General features: G+C 50.2%; 7 protein-coding genes across 7 annotated transcripts; 3 read left to right on the top strand and 4 right to left on the bottom strand.

Annotated features, from left to right (window-relative positions):
* Positions 1-575: 575 nt before the first annotated feature.
* On the bottom strand, positions 576-1046 carry DACRYDRAFT_34709 (glutathione peroxidase; the record flags this gene model as incomplete). Its single annotated transcript, XM_040774384.1, has 5 exons — positions 576-606; positions 654-691; positions 742-792; positions 844-932; positions 986-1046. Coding segments are annotated over 5 exons (270 nt in total), but the record flags the coding sequence as incomplete, so codon positions are not given.
* Positions 1047-1338: 292 nt separating this feature from the next.
* On the bottom strand, positions 1339-2383 carry DACRYDRAFT_20359 (TPR-like protein). The gene is made up of 7 exons (XM_040771906.1): positions 2262-2383; positions 2103-2213; positions 2014-2053; positions 1911-1963; positions 1737-1860; positions 1588-1680; positions 1339-1533 (listed from the first exon to the last, which is right to left on the bottom strand). The coding sequence occupies exons 1-7, from the start codon at positions 2373-2375 to the stop codon at positions 1520-1522; spliced, it is 549 nt and encodes a 182-aa protein (XP_040631609.1). The 5' UTR covers positions 2376-2383; the 3' UTR covers positions 1339-1519.
* Positions 2384-2568: 185 nt separating this feature from the next.
* On the top strand, positions 2569-9569 carry DACRYDRAFT_75608 (ARM repeat-containing protein). Its single transcript, XM_040776145.1, has 19 exons — positions 2569-2606; positions 2659-2742; positions 2795-3021; positions 3070-3118; positions 3176-3238; positions 3291-3446; positions 3495-4199; positions 4254-5312; positions 5362-5721; positions 5767-7044; positions 7098-7329; positions 7383-7672; positions 7724-8166; positions 8217-8305; positions 8354-8479; positions 8531-8708; positions 8755-8911; positions 8967-9162; positions 9214-9569. Exons 3-19 carry the CDS (start codon positions 2969-2971, stop codon positions 9474-9476), a joined length of 5697 nt encoding a protein of 1898 aa, XP_040631608.1. The 5' UTR covers positions 2569-2606; positions 2659-2742; positions 2795-2968; the 3' UTR covers positions 9477-9569.
* A 284-nt stretch (positions 9570-9853) lies between these two features.
* Positions 9854-12337, top strand: DACRYDRAFT_20357 (cellulase). The gene is made up of 19 exons (XM_040771905.1): positions 9854-10117; positions 10171-10238; positions 10285-10378; positions 10426-10458; positions 10508-10526; positions 10576-10599; positions 10654-10757; positions 10807-10930; positions 10994-11007; positions 11062-11075; positions 11132-11213; positions 11262-11344; positions 11394-11405; positions 11453-11558; positions 11617-11643; positions 11700-11715; positions 11765-11916; positions 11967-12018; positions 12071-12337. The coding sequence occupies exons 1-19, from the start codon at positions 9878-9880 to the stop codon at positions 12244-12246; spliced, it is 1440 nt and encodes a 479-aa protein (XP_040631607.1). The 5' UTR covers positions 9854-9877; the 3' UTR covers positions 12247-12337.
* Positions 12338-12397: 60 nt separating this feature from the next.
* DACRYDRAFT_20356 (uncharacterized protein) lies at positions 12398-13514 on the bottom strand. The gene is made up of 4 exons (XM_040771904.1): positions 13242-13514; positions 13124-13177; positions 12790-13072; positions 12398-12739 (listed from the first exon to the last, which is right to left on the bottom strand). The coding sequence occupies exons 1-4, from the start codon at positions 13474-13476 to the stop codon at positions 12610-12612; spliced, it is 702 nt and encodes a 233-aa protein (XP_040631606.1). The 5' UTR covers positions 13477-13514; the 3' UTR covers positions 12398-12609.
* Positions 13515-13771: 257 nt separating this feature from the next.
* Positions 13772-16637, top strand: DACRYDRAFT_20355 (actin-related protein ARPC2). Its single transcript, XM_040771903.1, has 13 exons — positions 13772-13998; positions 14068-14114; positions 14168-14403; positions 14463-14734; positions 14787-14922; positions 14971-15178; positions 15227-15480; positions 15527-15693; positions 15743-15884; positions 15944-15988; positions 16038-16147; positions 16196-16254; positions 16313-16637. Exons 1-7 carry the CDS (start codon positions 13984-13986, stop codon positions 15252-15254), a joined length of 942 nt encoding a protein of 313 aa, XP_040631605.1. The 5' UTR covers positions 13772-13983; the 3' UTR covers positions 15255-15480; positions 15527-15693; positions 15743-15884; positions 15944-15988; positions 16038-16147; positions 16196-16254; positions 16313-16637.
* Positions 16638-17398: 761 nt separating this feature from the next.
* On the bottom strand, positions 17399-17789 carry DACRYDRAFT_47945 (uncharacterized protein; the record flags this gene model as incomplete). Its single annotated transcript, XM_040774795.1, has 2 exons — positions 17399-17611; positions 17670-17789. The coding sequence occupies 2 exons, from the start codon at positions 17787-17789 to the stop codon at positions 17399-17401; spliced, it is 333 nt and encodes a 110-aa protein (XP_040631604.1).
* Positions 17790-18584: the final 795 nt, after the last annotated feature.

The following is an 18584-nucleotide window of genomic DNA, read 5'->3' as shown; positions in this document are numbered from 1 at the left end:
TTGTTGTTGTTTGGGGGGGGGGGGGGGGTTACATGTGTGGTATGGTACACTTTATTGGGAAGGAATGGGTTATTTATTGCCTTTCTCGGAAATTGTGGAATCAAATTGCTCCCGGAGATAGATATTTCATCACGCTCATCTTGTCATCACTCTTATCACGAGAGCAACGTCACGATGTCAGACTCCAGTTCCTCCGGCTTCGTATTCTGATATAAGAATGCATAAGAACGGCCCGCTGCGGTATGTAAACTGGCGTACCGAAGGGTAACGTTGCACTAGATCACCTTGCCGATTGATCAGGAACTGAGAGGTATCAGACACCCTACCGTCGAGCTCCGACGATACAGACCTTTTCGAAGTTCCTAAGTACATCAATTGGTTAGCTAGTCCCAAAGCCTTGATATGTCTTTAAGCATATCCTACCACTGAAATGCTGGTTAATACAATGCAGTAAAGCCGCGAATCGATATGAACTGACCTTGATGGGTGTAGATCCTGCAGCGGGTTGTTCTTCAAGAAACCTGAATACCTACGACTCCAGTATTAGCTATGTCGCAACCAGAGCAACAACACGGCACCTCGTTTGCTTCATCTCCATTCACGTCGCTGAGCTTAATTAGTTCAACATGTCCAACAAGGCATCTCGTGCAGACCTTTTCTTCATCACAGGGAAGGTGATACCGTAGTTCATCTATGTGTCATAAGCTCATGGGCCCGAGGAGGCACAGATGTCATTCCCACCTCACAGAAAGATGCGATGTCTGCGTCGGTACCTGGCTCTTGCCGGCCAAACTGAGCAATCGCACAAGTAAGTCCAAGTCAAGCTAGAAAAGGTTGCCATACTTGATTACAAGGAAACCCTACGATTTCTAAGCCTTTGGGCTGGTACTTCTCGTAAAGAGTCTGCAGCCCCTCATACTGAGGCGTATAACCTTGGAGTCGGACACATCAATCATGGTTGAATTCCGTGGGCTCAGAGTCATACCACAACGGGAAGCCACGTTGACAATCAAGACGACCTTGCCCACGAGTGTCTGAAAACTATAAACGCCGGCGGCTGTTTGGGCCTAGTTGAAATTGTCAGCATCTTAATGAATCAGTTGTTAGTGTACATTGCCTGAAGGCGATAAAAAGCTGTCATCGCAGGTTTGGTGAAGGGGAGTGCTACTCAATGCTCGCTGAGTTTGACGGATCCTAATGAGAGCTGTTTGGGTCTCCTCCGCCTTCACAGCATGTGACTTTGTGCTCTGGACACACTGCGTTTATGTATCATGATCGTGTTGAATTTATGTCTCGGGCGAATGTGCTCCGGCCCAGCAGACTTTCCTACGTACAAAATCTTATGCAAAATTTCTGGTATGGTGACGGGCAGGTATCGTTGTGACTATCATAGGCTACGAGAGTGGGGCAGCTGCAAAACACACACCCAAGACACTAGTACTGATACGAGGGACCCATACTAAAGCTGCTATATATCCAGATCTTCGAATTAGGTGTTCTGGAAGGCTTTGTCTCGATTTCATGAGAGCTTTCCTGATTCCTAATTATCAATGCGATGCTTGACCAATCAGACTTGTTACTTCGCACCTTTCCAGGCTTCCTTGAACACTTTATCGTGTTCACGCTCGCTTTTTTCTTCGTTCTGCTTCTGAGTAGAAAGCTCACGGGTGATATCGACGTCTAGACGGAGGATTAAGCCAAGCATCATGAGGATGAATGGTGCATAGGGTGAATACCATTCGGGTGTGTTTTGGCGAGCTCCTCCAGGAGTTTAATCGCTTTGACACGCTCGCCCATCTGAACGAGGGCCTGTGACTTCCGGAATCCAGCTTTGGAATTTTCTTCATCTCTGGATAAGGCCTGATAGGGCTTTGAATAGTGGATTTGATTTATCGTGTGGCGGCACAAACCTTCTCTGCCGATTCGAAAGCTCGTTTCCAGTTTGCTAGTTTGAGGTGGACAGCTAGACCTCCTCTTGAGACATACGAGTGACATTCACGACACACACCACACCTGCCATATTGTTATATAGGGCAACGAGCAGAACATCGGCCTGTCATAAATGAGTTTGGTCGCAATGATGTTGAACATAGAAGACTGGCCTCCGTTTTTGGTCGTCGCTTCTCATCTGCCCCACTGCCGGAACCTCCGCTGATATTGGAGTCCATGGCAGAGGAGAGTGATTTTTCTAGTCCTTGAACGTATAGAATGGCCTAATTCATATGAAGTCAGACGGAGGAGCGAGTAACAGTTGACCACACCTCATAATAGAAGCGCAGGGCATCTTTGTACTGGCCACTTTTGAATGCTGCGTTTCCATCATCCTTCTTCCCCTGCGCAATCCTCAACTTGTTCTCAGTCGATGCTTCTGACATGACGATACAATGGTTTGAGCTGAGTGATTTGCGAGGGGGAATGGGTTGACTAAATGGCGACTCGCAGTAGTTTCGGTTCCGACCGGCATGGTTGATGCCGAGAGACCCTGAAAGCCTATTATTATTGATTGCGGTGTCAACTAGTATCAGTGGCTTTCACATCAATGACCTAAAGTGCATTCGAACGCAATGACAAGCATATCCTCAGATAAGATCCTATTTTTCGACGAGGTTCGCGCTATTTCAATCTTTTGACAATGTCCTAATCAAAACCGTATGTCAGGCACACTTCAAGGGTGACAGTGGGGAGGTAGACTTGTTCCAGTGGCTGAGACAACTTGACGCTGCCTTGGATAAACTACCAAAGGCGAGTGACATTACACGTCATGGTCTTCTTCTCTGCTGAAACGTCTATGTAGCCTGAAGTTCGTGCTCGCCTTGAAGCACTGGAAATATTTCTTGTAAAGATAGCCACTGGCGCTGATGCGCTGCCTTTTCCGGGTCGTCCCATTCGACACGCTCTGTCCCGATGCTTTGTGAAGCTTTACGCTCGAGCTGAATCAAGAACTCTCTACGACACTCTGCAGGCTCTTATGAAGTTTACTGTAGAACCAACACCGAAGCCAGGAGACAAGGACGTCAGAATGTGAGTTGTTTGTCAACATACCCGAGTGCACGGTCAACCTTTTTCCAGCTGCGCTCTCTACTGCATGGGCGAGCTTATGGTTACGTATGGATCTCAAGTATGGCACAGTCTCCGTATGCCCCCCCTTCGTGCATGATTTTTAATTCATTAGTAGATGATGTCACTCGTCGCCGATCTGGTCACTATGAGCCTGAAGTTCTTCAAATCAACCAGTCATGTAAGCCAGCTCGGTGATGAAACATTGGATCGTTCTCATTTTGGCACACAAGTCAGTCTTACTTCGATATCATGCGGCTGCGACGATTTCCAAGTGTATTCAGAGCACTGCAAAGGCGATACCGGAATCCACAGTCAAAGATCTGTTGAAGACATTCAGGCATGGCATGGGTGACAAGGCCCCGGCCATTCAAAGGGTCTCGGCTGATGTATGTACGTTACTTGTGACGAAAATATATATGCTGAATATGCCTCAGATTGTCACAGGAATACAAAGACAACTGGGGCAACTCACGATACAGGAAACAGATAATTTCGTGCAACTTTGTTTGCGGTATATGGATTCAGCGGATCATACGACTCGCAGGCACTTCGCCGAGGTAAGCGGCATTCACCTAGCAGCCTCAGTGAGCACGCCACTTGTCAATCAGGAAACTACTGCTCGACCAGAAAGGAAGGGCGCTGGGGAAGACGAAGAGGAGAACCCTCCGGAGTCGACAAAGTCAAATGCACCGTCCGTTACTCTGCAATCGGTGTTGTCGCAGCTTTCCACCTCATTCAACAAATCCACAGGGTCTCTTCGAACACGAGTTGGCATTGTTCAAATTTACACCACTCTCTTGAATGAACTTGGCCCTACCTACGTCGAAACAAATTATTCAGTGTTCGCGAGACATTTTCTAGTCGACATCATCGGTCATCCCAAAAACCAAGTGACGCTCCACGAAACGTTGCGAGTACGCAAATTCGTCAGTGTCATATTGCGGGACTTGGTGGGAGTTCGAATGCTCAGTGAGCAAGGCCAAATTGGCGCGATTCAAGACTTGATCACCAACTATCTCCGAAGATGGCCTGCCCTGATGCCCGGCCAGAACGCCCCGCACCGCTTGACCCTTGTCGCAGCTCTGAAAGAAGTATCAGAACTACTTCAGCAGCTCGGAAATGCTCCTCAGTTCTTGCAGGTAGGTGATTCGTCTGGCGAATGGGTGGCAAAGTTTTGATATACAATTGTCCAGAACGCGCTTACTACCCCTGTCGTGCGACTACTTGAACACCCGGACCATGCCGTTCGAATAGCCGCATCCTACTGTTTGCAACAATTCTGTCTTGTTGTTCCACGCCGCCTCCAGCTGATAGCAGATGATCTCGCCGCCCAGCTTACCAAAGGAGTGGCCGCTTTACTCGTCCCTGGCGCAAACAGAGATGCCCAGGACAGGGCTCTGGGTCAAGCAACAGGCCTTGCCGGACTTTTCAGTTTATTTCCCTATCGCCACCTCTATATCTCGTACGACGTCTGCTCGAAAGTCTTGGAAATGGCCATGCAGCTTCTAAAAAGAGCGGGCGAGCATGACCTGACTCTAGCTGCTGTTGAAGTAGAAATTTCGTGGACTCTGATATCGGCTCTCGTAACCTTGGGACGACACTTCGTCCATCCGCACATGTCCCAGTTACTTACTCTTTGGCGCAACACGTTCTCGAGATCATCTGTTAAAGACACCGAAGATATTCAATCTCGATTCTCAGCCGAAGTGGCATTCCTTCTGCACGTTCGACACTGCGCGTTGGGTGCGCTGTTGCAATTTTTGACACACAATTCGGGTCTTTTGACAACACTTGATGTTGCGCGACGCGTTGGGGCGAGCCTGTCGAGCGCCCTGTCATTTGCAAACAGCCTTGCCAGTGACGGCTATGACGAAGAACTAGATTCCAAATCACCTCTACCCCATGTCAAGGCAACAACATCGGAGTTAGAGGTTATGTTCAAGTGTCGCATGTTTCAATGTTTTGCAGCGTTCGGTACTTCACATATCAACGAATCTGCTCAGGCTGCAGTGATCGACTCCGCCATGACAGTCTTTAGTGGACCAGATTTGTACAGAGGGTCACAAGTTCAAGCGGCCATCGCGGCGTCTGCTGGTTCCTTTGTATCAATCTGGGAATGTAATGATGGCTATGCGTATGGCATCTCTACGCACGACTGGTCGGCGAATGTTGAGAATCATAGCCCGTATGGTGGGCGGGAAGATAAATCGGCCCGAACACAAGATAGCGTCGAATGGGGTATCATTCAACAGGTGTGGAATTCCAGTAGGAAGTTAATTGCTCAGCCTGACGTGTTTCTAGCTACAGCAACCAGTGCTTGGCTCCTGTGAATGTGAGCCATTGTGCCTACTCACTAATATCTCGGCCGAAGAGCGTTCGTGGCCTGAGCCCCCCCCTGCTGCTAGTAGATTGGTAGATGCAGCTCTCGACGTCTTCGCGGTGTTCCTGGCACATCAGTCGACACTCACCTGTGACAGGGTGTGGACTGCGGTCTTAAATAATGCACAATCTCCTCGCCTTGAGCGCAATCCTGGAAGAAAAATTGCAACTACAATGAATGTGGCAGGCGCTCTCCTGCACATCCTTTGCTGGGCTGATCGTGAAAGTCGAGACGGATTCGCTAGTGTAGCTCTATACTCTCATATCATTGACTTTTTGAAGGTATGAGGCTTTTGCTGTTCTTGCCCAATGCTGATTTTCTCCGAGGGGTGTCTCAGTCATCCCGATCAGAAGCTGCGAAAGACAGCAAGCGAAGCCTATGGACTTACCGCGAGCCGTCTTGACACAGGGGCCCTCACAACACAAGTGAAAGGACTGGTGGATCAAGTGCTCTCTAACCGGGATCCTAATAGCCGAGCGGGCTGCGCGATGGCTCTCGGGTCTCTATACACCTCGGTTGGAGGATTAGCCGCGGGCCCCCTGCTGAAGACCATCGTGAACGTCCTCATGTCACTTGGGAACGACCCTCATCCACTTGTTCACTACTACTCCTTGCAGTCTCTCTCAACGGTTATTGATGCCGCCAGTCTTTCCTATGAGCCACACATACGGAGCACGCTCGGAATGCTCGCTAAGCTGTACATGTCAGACGCGCACGAGCCTGAAGGGAGACGACACACAGTCTCAGCCGGGCTGAATGACGTCCCCGTGTATGCCGTCATATGCGAAATTGAAGACAGCATGGTTGCTGTCTTGGGGCCGGACCTGAGGGACTCAACAAGATTTCGAAACTTGCTGCTTTGCCTAGTCCAAGAGTTTTCTGTTGAGGTCGATGAGGCTGTGGTCGTCGAAGCAATGCGCTGCTTACAGCACTGTCTTATGTTCGCCCGAGACTTTCTCGATGTACCGATGATTGTGCTGCGACTCCGAAAATATCTGTCCTCGCCGCGAACACCGCTGAAGTTCTCAGCCGTAAATGGACTATACTTGCTGGTGCAGAAGGATGTGTTGCTTGTCTCCAAATATGGGGGGGACGAGTTGGCAGAAGCACTGTTTGCTATGCTTGATGCCGATGCAAGCGTTGATGGAGTGCATGCTATATTGACGAGTTGGCTTTCACAAACTGTAACGGCCAATCCTTCGGCTTGGATCTACCTGTGCCAGAAAATTATGTCACAAGCAAACAACTCTCAACGAGCTCTGAAACCCGAGGCCCCTTCGAATACCGCCCAAGACGACGAGTCGGAGTCTCTGCAAGTTCCTGGTGAATCGAACGGGGAGAAGGGAGGCGACCGACGTGCAATCGGCCGGTGGCGAACCCAACTCTTCGCTTTGCAATGCCTGCATAACATCTGCAAGACTCTGTCGGCTGCCGGCTTACGAGAGCACGTTGACTTGCGCTATGCCAAGACATGTGGTCTTGAAATGTCTAATCTCCTTGCCACGAAGGTCCCAGAACTCATTAGAATGGCATTCACAGCTTCTACTGCCTATGTAACGGAGATCCGCCTGGCTGGCTTGATAGTCTTACGGGACATTGTAGAGGTACGACTAATTTCATTGTCAAATGGAATGCCTTTGTCTCACCAGGACAACAGATTTTCGCTGATTCACCTGACCCGGATGTCGAAGGGTCCCTGCTACTTGAACAGTACCAGGCACCCATTGCAGCAGCTTTGACTCCTGCTTTTTCCGCTGACTCCACGCCAGAGCTACTAGCCTCAGCAGTCGAGGTTTGTGCCATCTTCATTGGATCAGGAGTTGTAGAGGACGGCTCAAAGATGGGTCGCATCCTAAAACTTTTGACAACGGCTTTGGAACAGTGTGCAGGTACGAAGCCTATCGACAACCATGTCCATTGCATAATAGTAATGCCTCACCAGGAGCAAGCAACTTGACACTTGGTGAAGGTGGACAACTTGGCCCAAACGCCTCTGTCATGCTACGAGTTTCAATCATTTCTGCCTGGGCTAAACTCGCAATGTCAAGCCACCAAAGAACCTACCTTGAGGCAATAATACTTCCACATCGCCCGGTTTTGGCTGCGCTCTGGGTTGAAAGCGTAATCGATTACACTCGACTTAAAGCACATTCGGAAATGACAGCAGACCCCGAAGAGCTGACAGGCCCTGGGATGTCTAGCTTGATATTGGAAAAAGATGTCACCCTGCAGGTAACTTGTCACATGGTCAATCATCTTGGGATTCTGCTTATCAGATTAAAGTATTATGCAGATGCGTGGTGGTACATTCTGGGCGCAATTTCTCTATTCATGCAGCAGAATGATCAGAATCTTCTCGCCCCGCTTAATGGAGCAAGGCTAAAGGGCGCACCTGTCACTAATGGTGTCTCTCACCTGGAAACATCGGAGCCATGTTTGCTTTACCCCGTGCTATTGGGGCTCGCCTGTCAAGTTCTGTTGGACGACAGCTCTATTGATGCTGTCCGACTCCTGGCCGAACAACGAGTAATCACTTTACAGTTCTTATCTGAGCTCCTGAGCTCCCACTACTCCGGCACGAAACCAATGCAGCGAGGCATATTTGGAGAGCTCACTGCAATGCTTTATCGATTTGCTCTTGGTGGGCCACCCGCTATTCTATCTGGTGTATTGCGCGTGTCTGGTGCCCTCGCCCGACGCTGTTCACCATCGGTCAATGTTTCATGGTGCGTTATATCAATGCTCTTAAGAGTGCCAACTCAGCAGATGCCACCAGGGAGTTATCTGAAAATGCGGTAGATTGTCTACGCGTCGTTGTATGCGTTCTTCGTCGAGTCGCGTCATCCAGAGCGTTGACAGAACCTGGTGCGATGACCGTTGGTCAACTGATCTCTCTTGCTGACCTGACTCAAGATGGGATGGTCATTGATTCTGGAGGCCTGTATAATGTTGCTGTAGAGACAATGCGCCAAATCACTGAAAAATGTGATACTGTGGTGCACGAAAGCGTAAGGCTGATCGCATTGGCGACACTCGTAGGTGCGATCGTAGAATCCAGGTGGTCAATGCACTGGCTGACTTTAGGCACAGACCGTTTGCGAGAAGAATCCCCAGCTACATCTAGCATTGGAGGTTTCTTAGCCGCCCTAAAGACACTGCTGTCTTGGCCGTCAACCGCCGGAGAAAATGCTCCGGCCTGGAAATTAAGGAGTGACCAATCAGTGCATGCACTCTTATCGGCCTGCGTGATCAACATAGAAGCGATCAGGTAAATGCCAGTGTTTGCTGCCTAGAAGTCGACTAAGCTTTCTTAGTGGACGACGTGGCCCAGAGGTCACCATGAAATTGCAGAACAACATGCTCGCCGCTGCGGTGGTAATCTCCATTGCTGCGCAAGGAACAACCTTCAGTTATCCTCTCGTAGAACAGTACAACTCTTTGTTGATCCAACGGCTCGGAGATTCTGATGCAGTAAGTGCCATTCCTGTTGTTCACCCACCGTAGAAAACGTGCTCAAATCAAACAGGAAATCGCGCTTGTGGCACGTCAATGCGCCAACATTTTGATTTCTTCCGCACCAACGGGCCCCCCTATCTTGCGAGTGTGTTGTCGACTCTTGCTGCCAGGCTTAGTTCACCTGGCTCTGGATGCCGCTTGTGACATTCCGGAAGAACGCCAACGGCTTCTGGATTCAACTCTGAAAGTTGCCAACCCGGCTCAAAGTGAGTTCGAGGGTTTTTTTTGCCGGGTCCATACCAATCCTTCATATTCAGTCCCGAGATTGCTATGTGTTTTATTGCCTGTGTACGTGGCGTATTTGCAACATGACGCTGCCACGAAAATCCACAAGCTCGGGGAAAATGACGTCCTTAACCTAGCGTCTCAATATCCTGAAGCGTTCAGACGTACGACTCTTCTATTGCACCCCAGTACACGCGCAAACATGGAGACGGCGTTACGCCAAGCAGCTTCCTCGACAGGAAGAGTGCCCCTCCAGCCAAAGAGACAGATAGCATTACGGCAGTTTCAAACGTGAGGCCTGAAATCTACATTGAGTCTTTGTTGTAGCTATTATTTGAACGGCGTGACGTGCATTTGTCGGTGTCTGGCCACATTCCATTGCTCCACCAAAGTTGCCAGCCATGGCCAAAGGGTTGTTACTGATGCTGCCACTGATAGATAGCCCCATTTCTGTCAGACCCGGCCTCTATTACTAATAAGTTGCTTTAAAAGCCCAGATACACACGCCATGTGATGTACAAAGAGTGTGGTGCACGAGACCTTCGGTCCGGTCCTGGCTCCCTTAAAAGGGTATGACGCCGAGCTGGTGGACATTCTCCAGTGGACCTTGCTACAAAGGCAGATCCAAAAGCCAGTACCGTGTCGTCTGCTGGCCCTTCCTTTTCGTCGACAGCCAGGTTGTATCAGCAAGTCGGTATGAGTGTCAACATCAACGTCCCCCCCTCACCTGCTCCTTCGGAGACGGGTGTCCTGCGGTTGAAAGGGAGCGCAATCGTGGATGCGAATGGACATGAAGTCTTGCTCAAGGGTGCCGGTCTCGGTGGCTGGCTGAACATGGAGAACTTCATCACGGGATACCCTGGCCATGAGACTGAGATGCGCAGGGCCCTGTCAAAGGTGTTAGGGCAAGAGAAATACGATTTCTTTTTCGACCGGGTTTGCTTATCCTTGCCTGACCTCTACTGGTGTCCTTACCGTCGTGATTGAAGTTCCTGGAATACTTTTTCGATGATAAAGACGCTGAATTCTTTGCTTCGCTTGGCCTCAATTGCTTGAGGTGAGCGAGCCCTCGCTTGTCGGGTAGCCATCTCAAGTCATAAAAGGATTCCATTCAACTACCGTCATTTCGAGAGCGATCTCAATCCAGGAGTGTTTCTAGAACGTGGCTTTTTGTGGTTGGATCGGGTGATCAATATTGTACGTGAGGACGATTGGATTTGGACACTCCCTAAAGGCGAGCTCAGTGTGCCAGGCGTGGAATTTTCACCATTCTCGACGTGAGCAGTTAACGTTCATGTGAGTGGCATATCTAACGCAGATATGCAGCTGCACGCAGCCCCGGGAGGTGAGAAACATGCATTGAACGTTACAGAGTAGCTGAGTGGGAAGCCCAGGTCAAAACGTAGATTGGCATTCAGGTCAGAAGTCTCACACTGACTTGGGCGGCGTCTAACCACAGTCCCATCCTTTAGACACAGGGATCCACAAAGCCCTTTTCTGGGAGCACAAGGAGTTCCAGGATCGTTCAATTGCGTTGTGGCGAAAGCTCGCCGCTCGTTACAAGGGCAACACCTGGGTATGTAGGTGCATTCTGCCAAGGGGTTTTTTCCGTCAACTGCGCGTAGGTCGCAGGTTACAACCCGCTAAATGAACCGACGGACAAGGAGCATACCCGCGTTCTGGCATGGTACGAGCGTGTCAACCAAGCAATACTCGAGGTGGATCCGGAGCACATTCAATTCTATGACGGTAAGCAGCAGCTCTAAGCTTTTCTCAGGGGATTCGCAGCCTCACCACTTACGTATCTGTAAGGGAATACTTTCGCGGCAAGTTTCCTTTCTTCTTTATAAGCCTTGACATGCCGAATAATGTCATTGCAGGCTGATTTTTCTCGGTACGGTCATTCGGCCATGATGGGAAAGGAACTGCTCACGCGTGGGGTTTTGTCAGTTTCGGCCAACCGCTGCCTAACAGCGTATATGCTATTCATGACTACAGCAACTTCGGATTCCCGGCTGGAGAGCCGTACAAGGTGCTGCTTACAGACAACGTCTGTGTTGTCGATTGAACAATGACACAGGGCACACCAGAACAAAAAATGAGGCTAGAAAGCAGCTTTAAGCGGAAGATTGCGTATCATCTCAAGCATGGTGGCCACATTTGGTAATGTGGCGTTCTGTTTTCCACTGTCTGATGTGTTGATCATCTTTAGGAACGGTGAATTGTGAGTTTTCCACTTGTCCGAGGAAAAGTAAATTGACTCGGATGCAGCGGGCCGGTTTACGCGGGCCCTACGGATGCGCCTGACTGGGAAAGTATCAATGTGGATCGGTATAATGTCTTGAAGGACCAGTTGTCGCTGTACGACCAGCATAAGGTTCGGTCCTGTATCGTATCAGTGGTTGCTCTCGTTGACTATAGCTGGTGTGTAAAAGGTCTCATGGAGTATCTGGCTGTATAAGGCACGTTTCTGCCTCACCCTTGACAACGCGGTACAGGGTTGATGACCTGCATACAGGACATTGGATTTCAGGGTAAGATATTGGTTCCTGTGAGGTGCAGACCTGTCTATCCGTGTTTAAGGAATGGTATACTGCGCGCCCGACACTCCTTACATGAAGCGCCTGGATGCATTTCTGCAAAAGAAGAAGCGCTTAGCAGCTGATGCTTGGGGCGCCGATACTAGTACCGTCAAGGATGTATTCGACCCCCTTGAAGCCTGGTTTGTGAAGGAGGTTAGTGAACGCAACGAGTGTGCTGCGGCCTACCTGACCGAACTTCGAAGGTCCCGCACATCAAACAGCGCTATCCGAGCACTTGGAGACCAAATAACCATAGTAAGTATTCCTCTCAGCGCCTGGAAAAGTTTTGCGAACGAAATTCTCTCAGTTGGTCGTATCATGCGGAATATTCTTTTGTCCGAGGAGCTGATCCCCGAATACGCTGCCTATTTCGATGGGTTGACCAACCAGCAGCTCGACGAAATGGCCGCCAGCTTCAAATTCGAGAACTGCATGCAACGAGAGGGTCTTAATCTTGTTCTTCGTGAACACGCAGCCAAATGAAGGGGCCAATTTGCGAATAAATGACGGGAAACTAGTTGTTACCATTCGTACACACGATTTCAGCCAGTAATTTGTGCGTGATTCGTCGCGTGAGATTGCATGCGTACTGGCGTCTCAATGACATGCTCACACAATAGGTGGGTACGAGGGGGAGAGAACAACACACAATTTTGATGTACGAGCTAAGTAACTTGAAGGTTCCTGAGGTTCAATACAGTCCGTGCGTGATGTGAATATCAGCCTACGACTCAGAGGAAGTCGTCCAGAGAGAAAGAAAAAGATACTATGGACATTGTTCACCGGCAGGCCCCAGTGCTTTGATAAACCCAGAGTGCACTTTCTTGGCTACGGTTACGAGGAACTTCAAGCAAAGAGGAGAGAACCCAGCAGACCGGCAACAGCAGCCATGCTGAAATCGAGTGGGGCCATGGCCATGGCTGCGCTGCTGGGGCTGGCAGAGGCAGATGTGGCCGCAGTTGATGACGAGGTATGGCTGGCAGGAGTGAGTGATGTGGGTGATTTTTTTATAGATGCAATACTAACCTGATAGAGCCGGTGGAAGAGCTTGAATGACTAGAAGATGACGTAGACGAGCTTGTGGAAGCTACGGAAGTGGAGGTAGTAGTAGTGCCTGCAGAGCTAGCGGACGTGGTGGTGGTAGCAGACGAAGAAGATCCAGAAGAGGCAGAACCCGATGTGGTTCCTGAAGAGGACGCGGCAGATGCAGAGCTGCTACCGTGCGGTGCTGGAAGCCCCGCACCACCAACATAGCCCGCGTTCGTGCCTATGCATGTGGCATCCGAAGAAGTCTGAACCGTGAAGGGAGCTTATTTTGCAGCATCAGATTAAGTATAAATGATAGAAGGAAACAACCCACCGGAGTAGAGAGGCTGGCCGGTTCCATCACGGAGCTGCAAAGTAAGAGACGTGCCTTGACAATCGGGTGATGAGCAAGGACAGCCATCAATGACATGATACGAAGCGGACGTGCTTACCGGCCGGAATATCGACTGACCAGGTGACGCTGGTGCTAGTAAAAGTTCCAATATTCTCAATGGCGGCCGCGCCGACTTGTCCACCTGGAATAACTGAGATGATGTAGGGGGGGCTATTTGTGGCCGTCCAGGTAACGAGGACAGGTTCGCACTGCACCGCGGAGGAGGGCGTGAAAATCTGGGAGCGAGCGAGGAGGGCAAGAGAGATAATGGTGAGGAAAGCAGTGGCGAGCATGGCTGTCGAGGGGAACCGTTGTGGAGGGAGAGGGGAAGATGGTGGGAGGAGGATGAGGACGGGGACATTGTCGAGGACCCGGGGCGTTGAAATGGAAAACGTGGGAACACTTTCCCTCCGAGCTGTTCCTGGTGATTGGCATGCGCATGCCGCAAAGGGGCCGAGTCCATCGGAGTCAGATGTCAACAATTAGTCATCTTGTTCCGCTCATCTTGTGGACCCTCTTATCACTCAATTCTTCGAATCCCGTTTCTCTCTTCCATATACTCTAGATCTTTCCACGTCGTTTCAGCCTTTCAAATGCTATGTCTCGGCGCGGTGAGCGCTTGTCCGAAGTGAACGGGTGACATTGGATGCAGCTTGAGGATGCACATGCATACAATATACAACAATATTCTTTTGAATATAGTCTTATGACAGCCAGAGACCGAACACGTGATTTTATGACGAAGACCATCTTCCCAATCTGCTTCCGACGGTATTGCTCCCTTACCACAGGCGCCCACCATGATCCTCCTCGAGGTGAGCCGAACCGTCTTTTGCGAGGTTCATCCCGCCTTGTAGATGGAGAATGTTCACAACGGATTCTAGTCTCAAAACGTCATCATTGAGAATACTCTCACAGAAAAATTTCAAAAGTGCGTGCCGTGATGATCCCTAAATTCGTCTCTCACCCTCGTCTTGGCTCCAGGCCATCTGCACTAGACGTCCAATTCGTTGATTATGACGGTGTTCGCTTCCACTTGTCGACACCCGAACGCAAGACGCTCCTCCTCTTGTCCATGAACATCCGTTGCTGGGAGGAATTGGTTAAATACGGCGCACAAGACCTCATTCAGCGCGAATACGGCAAGTGGATCGCGCCGTCCGTAGAACCAGAATACAATGTGTCCCTGCAGTTCGACACAGAGAAAGTACCAGAGGGAGGTAAGTGGAATTGCAATTGACGTTGTTTTCCCGGCAGGATGCTTACGCGCCATCAACAGACGAGCGTGAAGCTCTCATCCACTCCGTTGCCCTCATCAAGCGTAACGCACTTGCCGCTCCCTTTGAGCGCGCATTCCTGAAACAATACGAGCTGGAGTCTATCCCTGCGCCTATTGATGGGTCTGCTAGACCAGAGGCCGAGCTCATGCAAATCCATTACCGCGACGAGGAAGCGATCTACATGAGAGCGAGCCATGATCGCGTCACTGTGATATTCTCAACCTTGTTCAAAGAAGAGACGGATCGTATAACTGGACGCGTATTCCTCCAGGTATGCAACAACCGTGATGCCAATGCTCTGAATCTATCCTAACACTGTCCAGGAATTCGTCGATGCGCGACGCCTCCCCTCCATCCAGAATGCGCCACAGGTTCTCTACAGTAACCGTGAGCCACCACTGGAGATTCGACACTTGTCGGGATTAAAAGATTCGGAAGATGTTGGATATGTAACCTTTGGTTAGTGTTCTTAACATCATTGTCATGTCGTTCTCATGGGAGCTGCAGTCCTCTTCCCTCGTCACTTTTCCACTCCCGATACAGCAGCCTCCACCATATCTCGCATCCAATTATTCCGCGACTACCTCCATTATCACATCAAATGCTCGAAAGCGTACATGCACAGTCGGATGCGTCATCGTGTGACGGAGTTCTTGAAGGTACTCAACAGGGCGAAGATGGAAACATCTGGAGAGAAGGATCGCAAGACTATCACGTATGTGATCCAGGGTCTTCTTGCTACAACATATTAACTCTTGTCCAGTGGCCGTTCACTACGCTCCTTCAGATAGAAATCATGCCACTCAGATGTGCCGGAGTCGTCGTTTGAATGTTATGTTGTGCAATGCTGCATGTCCGCAAGGGACGGGGGATATCATCATGTCTATGTTATCTAGTGATCTTCCATCTCCTCGTCTGTGATGACGTTGCGTGCAACGTGCACATCAACACCTTTCTGGGTATACGCTTCACAAATTTCCAGGATGGCCTTGCCGACGTGTTCAAAGTCAGATAGCTATCTCCAGTCAGCAACGGATTGCACACAAGGGCAGGATGCATACCTCTGTCCAGATTTGAGCGCTGCATCGAACCCAGCATTTCTTATCGTGGAAGTAGATACCCGCGAAGCAGTTGTATTTATCAAGTAAAGTGTTGTTGAAGTTCGAGAGTAACCCGCCGAGCTGCTCACCACTGAAGCGCGAGATGTCGAGTGGTACCAGCACGTTTGTCTTTCTTTTGTCTCAGAGTCATCGAAGCTGTCAGAGCAGTTGGACTTGCCATATTGGCCGTTAATTCCCCGGTCTCATCCAGTACTCGAGTGCCCAATACCGATGCCAAATGTTGGCCCCCTTGAATGGCCATACTATGACAATAATCGTTGATCTTTTTCTCCCCTCCAATGGCCTCGCGGAAGTTCAGGGCTGCGTGGGTTGATTGGTGGATCAGCTTCAGTTCGATGAATTCAGAGCTTGTTTCATACCAGAGTCTATGCTCAAGAATGGTATCATGTCAATGGTACCTGTCCCTAGAACTTCCCGTCAACAAGATGCCAGGAGAATGCAGGCATGATGCACATTCAAACAATCGTACAAAACGAGCAGGTCCGTCGAGCTTTGGAGGAGGATCGTCAGGGGATACATAACCGATCGAGACGGGGAGAGTGATTTTGATAATATCTTGGTTCCTAGACGCAGCTGTTGGCGGACGATGTGCAAGGGGGTTGCCCACTTACCTATGAGGAACATAAAGAACGGCAGACCCTCTCTTGGAATAGAGCCACTTGTGACAGTTCTGCCACGTAAGGTCGCTAAGATAAGAACAAAAAAGGCTGCTCGGGAATTTCACTCACAGAAATCCAGAAATCAGGCTGCGCAGACGCCAGGTCTACTGATACTTGACCTATTAGGTGGGCACCATCGATCAAGCTCAGAACATCGTATTCCTTGCAGATATTGCACATGGACTCCCAAGGCATTATAACGCCAGGCACGCTCACTATCCCGTCGAGGATACAAAGGACGGTCTGACCATCATGTCTTGGGATAGATGCGAGTTCCTGTCTGAACATCGACAGAAGGTCGACATGTCGCATAGGATAAGTCAAAGTAATAATCTTCAGTGACAGGCCTCGGTTACGATCACGCATAGCCCGCAGTGTGCTTCCAACAGCCCCGTAAGTCGTCGTGACTAAACACATTCACTCAGTTAAGGCTAGCCATATCTTTCTGCGGTTATCCTTACAGCCAACAATGATGTCTCCTTCTTTCCAGTCGATGTTCATAAGCACCGTATTAATGCCATGGGTAGCATTAGCGACGATGACACATTCGTCCGGCTCACAGTTGATGAACTTGGCCACCCGGGCGCGGACGTTGGCAAGGAGCTGGAGGTAGGTTCTCCTCATGAAAAGATCCGGTGCAGCTTCAGCTTCTCGCGCCATGATCTCTGTGGCATCTAAGACTTGCCGTGGCAGAGAACCAAAGGAGCCTAATCAAATGACGGGAGGTTGTCTTCGAAACTAGCCGGAAAGGCGTACCATGGTTGAGATTGACGTAACCCTCATCAAAGCAGAATTCGCTCAGCATAGCCTTGCCGAAGCCTGTTGTATCCTCTGCAGGCTCAGGCTCGTTATTGAAGTCAGTGGCGAGGAGATGCCGTTTCCTATCTGTCTCATCGTATTCGTCGTTGTTATTTGGATCAATCCATCGCCAAAGTTTCTCCTTGACAAATGTCTCATATGACCAAATATCGGGTTTGAGATACTCCAGCCCTTCGGTGTAGATGTAGATATACGAGCTAACAGCAGTCCCCAGGGCGTCGAGAGATGGCAAGTCTGGTGAGAGTGGTAAATGGTGCAATGAAGAAATGTCTAGAGGCTCCTGGGGTCCCACAGGATGTGCGGAGATTCTGTAGCGAGTGTATTCCTACAAAGGGGTTAAGTCAAGAGGATAGGAATCAGTTCCAGAGGACGAACGCCGCCCTCAAAAATATCCAACACGCTAAAGTCCTCCTTAGTCAGGCCATATACCAGCGATCCGCGCACACATCGCTCGGATTCTGGCAATTCCCTATCAAGCAGTCGTCTTGTCTGCGAGTAAGGAATCACGCCAGGATAGTCGGCGTGTTTGACTTGATGACGCGTATAGTCCTAGGTGGCGAAGACAAGTTAATGATACAATATGTGTGCCGATCGGTGGTCGGCGCACAAGCAGAATGGCGGGGCACACGCTTAGATGATTGCCGGTGTTGTTGAGTACCCGCTTGATTATCTTTGGATACATCAATGTCCCATAGAAGAACGCATTGTCGCCAGAGTCTTTATTCATGACGGGCTGAGGAAGAAGTGTACCAAAGCTGCTCATCCTGCTGGTGGGTTGATGGGATCGATGTGGACAAGAAGAGTGGAGTTTCGCATGCGTCGGGATCGGACCGCGTTCAAAATCGATTGGCGTTCAGACCGAGGGGGGCTTTTTCAGGGACCACGTGAATCGAGCGCCCAACGCGTCTGGTGATCATAACCGGATTCAAGAGGCGTACGGGGTGTGGTGACCAATAGTGTTTCTTACTCCAGCCATTAAAAGAGTCGTTTGACCCGATGACAATCTCGCTAGGCTCTCAAATATTGTTTCCGGAGGTGGATCGAATGTTATGAGCATTCAAACATTCACCGGGCTCACCCGAGATTCCCCTATGCCAGCAGGCGGCCAAGTGATGGCAACCATGAACCGTTTGTCAAGGCTTCAGGGCTGACCCCGCGGCCGGGTGATTCTGGGGCACATGACAGGCGGGAAGCCTTAGGAGTGTTCTTCAAGCGGGTGCGGGTGGGCGGGGAGAGCGCGGGGCAATAGGGACAAATGAAGGGGCGGTGGGTGGGGTGCCGGTATTGAGAAGGCCGACCTTCACATCAGGGCTGGTCGGCCGGACCCGGGTGAACGGAGTCCTCGGACGATTCCCCGTGGCAACGGAAACAAAATTTCGCGTTGGGCGACGGTGCACTGACGTCGATATCTGTTCGGAGGGCCGACATTTCAACCCCCTTCGCCCTCGCCCGTCTTTCTCTCTCTCTCTCTCCTCCTTCCTCATATAACCCCCCCCCCCGTCGGGCCCGTGATCTATTCTCC

This window comes from Dacryopinax primogenitus, assembly GCF_000292625.1.
Source record: "Dacryopinax primogenitus strain DJM-731 SS1 chromosome Unknown DACRYscaffold_3, whole genome shotgun sequence".
In the NCBI taxonomy this organism is placed as follows: domain Eukaryota; kingdom Fungi; phylum Basidiomycota; class Dacrymycetes; order Dacrymycetales; family Dacrymycetaceae; genus Dacryopinax; species Dacryopinax primogenitus.
Note: the sequence above shows the minus strand (reverse complement) of the source record. Positions and strands in the feature narration are given on the sequence as shown.

Coding starts and splice junctions, on each gene's coding strand:
- DACRYDRAFT_20359 (XM_040771906.1), bottom strand. CDS start 2,375: ATGTCAGAAGCATCGACTGAGAACAAGTTGAGGATTGCGCAGGGGAAG. Junction 1,964..2,013: donor CCTATATAACAATATGGCAG/GTGTGGTGTGTG, acceptor GAGGAGGTCTAG/CTGTCCACCTCAAACTAGCA. Junction 1,681..1,736: donor CGCCAAAACACACCCGAATG/GTATTCACCCTA, acceptor TCCTCCGTCTAG/ACGTCGATATCACCCGTGAG.
- DACRYDRAFT_75608 (XM_040776145.1), top strand. CDS start 2,969: ATGAAGTTTACTGTAGAACCAACACCGAAGCCAGGAGACAAGGACGTC. Junction 3,119..3,175: donor TGGTTACGTATGGATCTCAA/GTATGGCACAGT, acceptor ATTCATTAGTAG/ATGATGTCACTCGTCGCCGA. Junction 8,306..8,353: donor CAGAGCGTTGACAGAACCTG/GTGCGATGACCG, acceptor ACCTGACTCAAG/ATGGGATGGTCATTGATTCT.
- DACRYDRAFT_20357 (XM_040771905.1), top strand. CDS start 9,878: ATGAGTGTCAACATCAACGTCCCCCCCTCACCTGCTCCTTCGGAGACG. Junction 11,214..11,261: donor CGGCTGGAGAGCCGTACAAG/GTGCTGCTTACA, acceptor ACAATGACACAG/GGCACACCAGAACAAAAAAT. Junction 11,559..11,616: donor CGCTGTACGACCAGCATAAG/GTTCGGTCCTGT, acceptor GGTGTGTAAAAG/GTCTCATGGAGTATCTGGCT.
- DACRYDRAFT_20356 (XM_040771904.1), bottom strand. CDS start 13,476: ATGCTCGCCACTGCTTTCCTCACCATTATCTCTCTTGCCCTCCTCGCT. Junction 13,178..13,241: donor GTCAGTCGATATTCCGGCCG/GTAAGCACGTCC, acceptor CCGATTGTCAAG/GCACGTCTCTTACTTTGCAG. Junction 12,740..12,789: donor TCTTCCACCGGCTCTATCAG/GTTAGTATTGCA, acceptor CACTCCTGCCAG/CCATACCTCGTCATCAACTG.
- DACRYDRAFT_20355 (XM_040771903.1), top strand. Junction 14,404..14,462: donor AGAGAAAGTACCAGAGGGAG/GTAAGTGGAATT, acceptor CGCCATCAACAG/ACGAGCGTGAAGCTCTCATC. Junction 15,179..15,226: donor AAGGATCGCAAGACTATCAC/GTATGTGATCCA, acceptor ACTCTTGTCCAG/TGGCCGTTCACTACGCTCCT.